The 8,823-nt window shown below is 41.4% G+C and overlaps 1 protein-coding gene across 1 annotated transcript; it reads left to right on the top strand.

Annotated features, from left to right (window-relative positions):
* Nucleotides 1-347: 347 nt before the first annotated feature.
* Nucleotides 348-3,798, top strand: LOC133479924 (cytochrome c oxidase subunit 6B1). Its single transcript, XM_061777489.1, has 4 exons — nt 348-478; nt 903-1,017; nt 3,101-3,201; nt 3,528-3,798. The coding sequence occupies exons 2-4, from the start codon at nt 912-914 to the stop codon at nt 3,579-3,581; spliced, it is 261 nt and encodes an 86-aa protein (XP_061633473.1). The 5' UTR covers nt 348-478; nt 903-911; the 3' UTR covers nt 3,582-3,798.
* The last annotated feature ends 5,025 nt before the right edge of the window (nt 3,799-8,823 follow it).

Genomic DNA, 8,823 nt, shown 5'->3' with positions numbered 1-8,823 from the left:
TTCACAACATAAACTGCACTCATCTTTGTAAAGAAATGTCAGATTGTTCATATGATTTGCAATAAGATTTGCAACAAGATAATATCAATTAATAGGAATATTTTCAGAATAAATTATTAGCACCAAAACAAAGGGGACATTTTTTTTTTGAATATTCTTTATTTATTATTTATTAGGCCACGGATAAACTGGTCCGACCCACTTGAGATCAAATTGGGGTGAATGTGGCCCCTGAACTAAAATGAGTTTGACACCCTCGCTAGAGTATGTAAAAACATCCTATTTTATGTGAAAAAAACCATAATAATAATAATAATAATAATAAAAAACCTCTTGTGTGTATAAAAGCATTTCAGTAGTGTGTCTGAGAGGTCATCTGCCTGCTCCTCAGCGTTTTCCCGACCCAAGTTCCCAGCATGCTGTGCGGCTCGAACAGGAAGGACATCTACGGATAGGACACAGCTGAAAAGCGTCCAAGGTTAGTGCGCCTTCACACTCAAATATGGCTTTTGCTGCACACATTCGATCTTTTGTGGATCTTCTAATGACCCAATACAAGTTGTAGAAATTAGTATTGGTTGCTGTTATGCTATTATCCGTTATTTCCGCTTAAAAGCGCTCGTGTTAGCATGAAGGCTAACTCGCGTTCGTAACTACGCGGCCGTGCTGCCTTTTCCACAACATGAACTATTATGTTGCTTGTTTGTATAAACCTCCGCTAAACGGTGACCGAATATTGTCGTGACTAACTAGTCGCCGCTGGCTGGTTTATTTCTAGCTTAGCCGGCTGACGTAGCGCGTTATGCCGAGGTCACGTCGAAGCTGTCTTATTTGCCTCCAGTCGAATGCACATAAATGTGTCTTGTTGAAGTAACGTAACGTATCAACATCATTGTCCGAAGCTTGCAAACATGTCTGAGACAATTGAGGAGAAGATCAAGAACTACAGGACGGCGCCCTTCGACGCCCGGTTCCCCAACACCAACCAGACCCGCAACTGCTTCCAGAACTACCTGGGTGAGCCAATAACTATATTAAAAATACGTATACGTATTCGTTTCTAATTACAATATACACGAGCGCTCATTACATTGCCATTTAGCTCACAGGAGGGGCATTTTTATATTCCCCCCTTGTTGCACGTGTGAAGCTGTTCTTAAATAGTAGAGAGGAACAAGATTGAATTCTCCGAGCACTCTGAAGCTTATGATGCTCGACAACCTCAAGTCGGTTCTACTGCAGCCCTCTTGATAGACATTCCCCAGCTTTGTGCAAATGCCAGTTCTCGTCGTTCAAGAACAGATCCTGTTTTGAGAAACTTACTATGAGTAGCATACACTTTGCTAGGTGTTGCAGCAGTGTGATGGCCATAAAGCTTCTCAAACTGGCACCGAACTGCAGTCGGGGACAGAAATAGTTCTCATGAGGAGGCAATTTTACAATGCTGCAGTTGGTGAGCCAAGTGAATGATATTCTTCAAAAAACTGCAAATCCTAAGCTTTCACAATGCTGATGGCCTCGTCATGTATCATTTTACAATTTAAACTGTGAGTCCCAGGATGCACGTCTGGAAACAATGAGTCCCTGCCCTGGAACAATGAGTCCCTGCAATTTATCATCACGGAATACAGATGCAATAATCCTCTGCTATATCACAGTTCTTGCTTAGAGCTCCCGCTGTATTGCAGATTTTTACTAGTTGTTTTTCTACTGTTTGTACAATATGTTTGTGTTATCCACTGCTCGTGCTCTCTCTCTCTCTCTCTCTCTCTCTCTCACTCAAAATATACGTTTAGTTTTTTTATTTACATTTTTTAGGATATATTTTCCCACAAAGTATCACAGCAAATGATAGAATCATGGATGTTTTTTATACCACAGATATAGTTTTAAGAGCAACTCAAAATTTGATCAAACATTGGCATTGTAACAGTACATATCTTAGATAAAAAATATAAATAAAATAGACTCCTGCTCCATTTACAAAAATTGCCCTTGAACTAATATTAAACATTTGGCACAGATTACACACACTAATACTCCCACTAATATACTACCAATTAAGTTTCCAGTTGGTTAAGATAAAGTGCAAATTATAGCAACATTAATAACAACACAAGTAGATCAAAGCAGCCGGTTTTGAATCTAGATTTGTACTACTATTCAAAAGTCTGCAGCTATTTAAACACTGCTTTGTCAACATGTTCAATGGCTACATCTCTTACAATGGTGAGTACGCTATACTGTATATAATGTGAGCATATGTGTGACATATACGCCGTCAGGTGTGTATTTGGTTTGTTGGGCAAAGGGTTCCATAATTGCCAACTTTGGGGAAATGGGAAATGTCCCTCTGTGTTTTTTCTTCCCAATCCCAGCTGAAGAAATTGGGTGGGATGGTTGTGTTTAAAATGGATTTTGTCTTTGTTGCGAGTTCATACAAATTCGACATACCAGCCCGTTAGCGGGATGGCCGCGTTCATCTGGCTTGAATCCAAAATGTTCCCACATCGTTGCGGTGGCGTTATACTTTGGAATTAATTCTATTTATGCCGCTCAACTGTCTTTAACTGTGCAGCTACCGGCTCACCTTCAGAAAACTTACGGTAGCTTTGAGTATGCTAGTGCCTGCATTTGAAAAGCATGCTCGCCACACGTTCATGACCAATCAGAGGGAGGGTGGAAGGTCCCGCCTGCCCTACACTATCTCTGGTTTAGATAGCAGATGGGTTCCATGTGTCTGCTTTCAAGTCACTTTTTTTCCTCCCTTCCTCAAATAGCTGGGTGTATGGGTGGACCGTCTTTTTTTTATTTTGTATTTTTTTAATCGCACCATTCAGAAATGTAAGTTACCTACGTGACTAAATTAGTGTCACTCTAGAGCCCTGTCTTGTCAAAAAAATTAATACGTCATCTTTCCAGCACCACGCCAGAAAACTTTAATCCATAGCATTGCTTCCTCTGACCCAGATTGATCTTTATGCGTCCCTGCTTATTTTTGTGCTTATCAGACGCGAGACTCTCATCAATAGAGAGCCCTGCCTCATGTCCCCTTGAGGGATTATAATTGGTATAGTAAAATATTTTCATTTTTACTCAGACTTCCACAGGTGCAACAAGGCCCTGTCAGCCAAAGACCAGGATGTGGCCCCCTGCAACTGGTACCAGAGGGTTTACAAAAGTCTTTGTCCCATGAGCTGGGTAAGGTGTACATTAAAAAAAATAAAAATAAAAAATTTAAATAGGAGGAGGCTTACATTTTTTTATTCTCTATATCAACCTCAAGGCTATATGTTTGTCTGTTTTTGTATGAATTTGTAAAGTATTGTGACCGCACTGAAAAAGTTTTTAGAAAATGGCAATTATAAAGGAATAAGCTCATATTCCTTGTAATATGTGTTTGTTCTTTTTCTGTCTCAATAAATTAGCTGAGTATGTGATAGCTTTTGTTTGAGAGCTCTTTACATCGTTGGGGGTGTTCCTAAAATATGTGACCAGTGAGTGATTTGTTGTCATGTCTCCTGCAGGTTGCCAAATGGGACGAGCAGATAGAGAATGGAAGTTTCCCTGGAAAGATCTAAAAATATGACCACTGTTATCTGTCAGTACTTTTACAGGCCCTGTTTGTTCAAGTTTCCTCTGTAGTGTTGTGAAGAACAGCTAACAGCTCCTTACACCATCGCCATCATCTTCAGTGGCGTTACAGTTCTTAGCCTAAGCTTCGAATGCACAACCTATGTACAGTCAACTCCTCTTTGGCATTGTTTATTCAATAAATACAGTGCACATTTAATCTCATCTTTTGTAAAGTCTCCCCCCATTTTTACAATCCCAGCCTAATGATTACACCGTTTTATTACTCTGTCTGAAGTATCTGATTGATTAGGAAAAAAAATGATGGGAGGGCTAAAATTAATTGAGAAAAAGTTTCAATTTAGGAAAATGACAATTGTTCTGTTTGTCAGGCTGCTGACTGGATCCTAACATGTTTTCAACGTTTTTGATCATTCAACACAAATTTATTGGCACTGTAATTTTACACTTCCACCACATGGTGTCACTGTTTTCCAGTTATCCGGTTTAGAGGCCTCAAGATTGCACCTTTTTAAATGTGGTCGTTTTCCTGGTAATCTATTTACACTAAAGCACCACTGATGAAGCTATTAAAACTCTGAATAATTTTTTTCAAGCCACCTTTTAAGGAGTTTCTAACAGTCATGACATTATGTAACAAACTGACAACACACTCCTCCTTTGGCACATGATCCGAACTATGCTCGATAGGTCCTGACAAGTCTGTGTGTTCATTTAGCGTCTGCAGTATACTGACTACTGTATTTGCAACTCGCCACATCGTCCCCTGTTGGTCATTATGATTAAATGCAGACTTAAGATCCAGCCATTCCTATGATCAGTCCGTTATGTGGACTTTTCATACTGTTGTAATTTACAGCGTCACGCAGCACAAGCACATCCACAAAGACAACATTGGACATACTATCAACTTTAATAACTACTCATGAATGATCACATTGTGTACCACTGGACACATTAGGGTGTCAAGTCTGGGTTAGGGTTTGAAACCATGTTCAGTCTCTCAAGTTATGGTTTCAAGGCAAAATTAGACTTTCAAATGTGTTTTAGGGTTTGAAGCCAAAGTTAGGGGTTCAAGCTGGTTTTCAAGTGAGTTAGGGTTTCAAACAAGGGTGTAGAGTTTCAAGTGGTTGTGTTAAATTAAAGATTCAAGCCTCTTAAGTTTGCAAGCAAGGGTTGGGGTTTCAAATTAGGGATTCAAGCCCGGGATATGGTTTCTAAAAAAGATTAGGGTTTAATTTTCAATTTGCGTTTTCAAGCCAAAATTAGGGCTTCAAGTGAGGGTTGTGTTTCAAATTAGTTTGAAGCCAAATGTAGGGTTTCAAAAAAGGCTAAATGTTTCAATACAGGGTTAGGCTTTTAAGTTATGGTAAGTGTAAAGCACTTGGCGCTGCATGAATATTTATAAATAGTTTGATTCAAAAGTTGGGGTTTCAAGCCAAAGTTGGGGGTTTCAAATTCTGCTTCAAGTCAGCATTTGTTTTTAAATTTAGAGTTTAGATCCAGGTTTAGGGTAACAAGTTATGGTTTCCAATCATGGACTCAAGTCTGGGTTAGCCTTTCAAATTAAGTTTTCAAACCTAAAGTAGGGTTTAAAGTTGACTTCCCAATGAGTGTCAGAGTTTCAAGGCTGGGTTGAGGTTTGAAGCCATTTTTAGTGTTTCAAATTAGGTTTCAAGCAGATTTCAAATTAGCATTTGAAGACAAAGTTAGCGTTTTGAATTGGGTTTCAAGCCTAGGTTAGGGTTTCAAAGAAAGGTTAAGGTTTCAAGCCATTTTTTTGGGGTTTCAAGTTATGGTTTCCAAGTCTTGATTCAAGCCTGGGTTAATGTTGCAAACGAGGTTTAGGGTTTTAATTTAAAGTTTGAAGCCAAATTTGTGGTTCCAGTCGGGTATGTATGCGGCATGCGGTATTCACGTATCATCATCTCTATAGTGGATACATGCTGGTCTGCTAAGACAATGTTTTGAGGCAGGAGACATTGTACTTGTCAGGTTGCCTTGACAACAGATTACAGGATGGGATGGTGGGACAGGAGGGTCTGAAGGATGAAGAGTGGTTTTATCAAGAGTGTGTTGCACATCACTGGCTGCAACAAGCAACCTGTGTGTAACTGCTACCGGTGACATGTCACTGTTGCAAAAACTGACCGGTTTGTTGCAATAATTGAGTCTGCCGACGGATTAGTGTAAGCCCTGTGACATAATTCAAATTCAGACCCTCCCAGAAAAAATAACAATGATTTTTAATGTGGAATTTTTGGGACAATTTTGTACCATTATTTTTGCTGGCTTTTATCTATTGGGTTGCGTTCACTTGAAAAAAAAAAAAAAAAAAACCCAAGGAAAACAAAACCAAAACATTTTCACACATTCAAACTTACTTGTAGTGTTATTTAACATTTAAAGACAAATGTAAAAATAGCACTGCTTCAATCTAATTTTAGCAACAGTTTAATAACCTCATTGCAAGGCCTTTGTGAAATTTCAAGTTGAATTTGGGGAGAAATCACATCATGCTTTGACACTTAATAATTTGTTAATGTGCAAGACCCCAAGATACTTGAACTCCTCCACTTGGGGCAGGATCTCATCCCTGACCTGTAGAGGGCACGCCCCCCTTTTCTGACTGAGGACCATGGTCTCAGATTTGGAGGTGCTGATTCTCATCCCAACTGCTTCACACTCTACTGCGAACCGCTCCAGTGAGAGTTGAAGATCACGGCTTGATGAAGCCAACAGAACCACATCATCTGCAAAAAGCAGAGACGCAATACTGAGGCCACCAAACCGGACCCCTTCTATGCCTCGGCTGCGCCTGGAAATTCTGTCCATAAAAGTTATGAACAGAATCGGTGAAAAAGGGCAGCCATGGCGCAGTCCCAACCCTCACCGGAAACGAGTCCGACTTACTGCCGGCAATGCGGACCAAACTCCGGTCATACAGGGACCGAACAGCCCGTATCAGGGGGTTCGGTACTCCATACTCCCGAAGCACCCACCACAGGACTCTCCGAGGGACACAGTCGAACGCTTTCGCCAAGTCCACAAAACACATGTAGACTGGTTGGGCGAACTCCCATGCACCCTCGAGGACCCTGGCGAGGGTGTAGAGCTGGTCCGCTGTTCTACGGCCAGGATGAAAACCACACAGCTCCTCCTGAATCTGAGATTCGACTTCCCGACGGACCCTCCTCTCCAGCACCCCTGAAGAGACCTTACCAGGGAGGCCGAGGAGTGTGATCCCCCTGTAATTGGAACACACCCTCCGGTCCCCTTTCTTAAAAAGGGGGACCACCACCCCAGTCTGTCAATCCAGAGGCACTGCCCCCGATTTCCATGGAATGTTGCAGAGGCGTGTCAACCAGGACAGCCCCACAACATCCAGAGGCTCCTCAAAATTATATTTATGTATCATATTGTAGTTTGTGTGTGTGTGTGTACTGTTTCAGTGTGTTCTTACAGGAAAATAGTGCTGCTGTGACGTGAATCACTGTCTCAACATTGTTTCCTTTTACAATCAGCCCTGGCTTTGTGGAATTTCAAGTAAGAAGTTATATATTATAACGTTTTATGACACAAAGTTTCTGATTATACTACCATCTCAAAATCACATTTGATTGAGCCGGACTGTGTCCTCTTTCATAGTAGTAACTAAAAATTAATACACTGTTCAGGGCAAAATTTTGCATTGCAGGTGTTAAAGAATATTTGTCTTAGTTTTTCCTCAATTATTTTTGTAAACAGCAGCTCTTGTATTATGAATCTCTCATTAGATCATGAAAGTTCATCTTGCCAATGAAAATCAAGTCTTAACAATTGGGCCTCTAGCTTGGTATTTTTGTGGAGGCCTTCAAATTCCAGGCAGAGATTTAGGTGGGCTATAAGATTAGAAATGAAGAATTAGGAGTAGGGGGGGCTTCCTGATTGTTTGCCACCCACTGAGCCGGTCTCATGGTTTCTGCATGACCGGGCTTTGTATCTCAGGCATGTGCACATTGCCCTTTGTGCTCGCGCCCTGGTGGGCAGCCGCCACAGAGCCTCTTTTCACCGGCAACGTTTGTTCTCCACCTCGGGCCCGCGTACGTCGACCCCAACACGTCCTCCTCCTCCTCCTTCTTCTTTTTCTTCTACTTCCATTTCCCGTAGATGAGTGCAAACATGGTGCAGTCAGAGGCAAGGGAGGTCAGAGTGATTGAAGAATTTACAAGATTGCATATTTGTATGAGTATTATTGCGTTATGTACAATTGTGTTTTTTGTGTGGCATGTACCACCGTAATGGCACTCAGTGGATATTAAAAAAGTCTCCACACGCCTGTTCAAATGTTTTTTGTGATTTTTTTTGGAATGAATTGAGACCAAGACACAACATTTTAAAAATCTTTAGTTTCCACCATTATTGTGGCCTACAGTCTGTAAAACACAGTTGTACCTAAAATCTCCCAAACATATGTGGGAAAATATGTTATGGTCCAATGAAACCAGGGTTGAACTTTTTAACCATAATTCCCAAAGGTATGTTTGGCCCAAAAACAACATTGCTTTTCACCCCGGATTTTGCATGCTCGTTTTAGTCCTCAAAAGTGGGCAGGGGGGTAACAGTGAATTATTATTTTTTTTTTCGGCAGTCCTGATTGTTCATTGCAGTTGGAGTCTGTCCTTTTTTGTAGCAGCACCAAACCAGACTGTAATGGATGAACACAGGACTGATTCGATGACTGGTATGTAGAACTTCCTCAACACCTCCTGTGGCAGGCCGTGGTTCCTCAGAAGCCGCAGGAAGTACATCCTCTGTTGAGCCCTTTTGAGGATGGAGTTGATGTTGGTCTCCCACTTCAGGTCCTGAGAAACTACAATTCCCAGGAACTTGAAGGTCTTGACCATTGACACAGGGCAGTTGGACAGCATGAGGGGCAGCTGTGGCGAAGGATGCTTCCTGAAGTCCACGATCATCTCTACAGTCTTGAGCATGTTCAGCTCCAGGTTGTGTCAGCCGCACCACAACTCCAGCTGCTCCACTTTCTGCCATATGCAGGATTAGCACCAAATTCTACACCTTTACAGAGAGCCAATGTGTGAGATTTTTTTCATCTATACATTTTCTATGCCACTTATACTCATCACGGTTGAGCTGGCTGCCTTTGGGCAAGAGGGAAGATACACCCTGGATTGGTCGGCAGTCAGTCACAGTGCACATTCACACAATACCGGACAATGATTTAAAGTT

The sequence above is a fragment of the Phyllopteryx taeniolatus genome, chromosome 6 (genome assembly GCF_024500385.1).
Source record: "Phyllopteryx taeniolatus isolate TA_2022b chromosome 6, UOR_Ptae_1.2, whole genome shotgun sequence".
Classification (NCBI taxonomy): domain Eukaryota; kingdom Metazoa; phylum Chordata; class Actinopteri; order Syngnathiformes; family Syngnathidae; genus Phyllopteryx; species Phyllopteryx taeniolatus.
Note: the sequence above shows the minus strand (reverse complement) of the source record. Positions and strands in the feature narration are given on the sequence as shown.

What these genes read in the sequence shown, in the direction of transcription:
- LOC133479924 (XM_061777489.1), top strand. Translation starts at nt 912, where the DNA reads ATGTCTGAGACAATTGAGGAGAAGATCAAGAACTACAGGACGGCGCCC. An exon ending in CTGCTTCCAGAACTACCTGG is followed by an intron (nt 1,018 to 3,100) that starts GTGAGCCAATAA and finishes ATTTTTACTCAG; the next exon opens with ACTTCCACAGGTGCAACAAG. An exon ending in GTCTTTGTCCCATGAGCTGG is followed by an intron (nt 3,202 to 3,527) that starts GTAAGGTGTACA and finishes TGTCTCCTGCAG; the next exon opens with GTTGCCAAATGGGACGAGCA.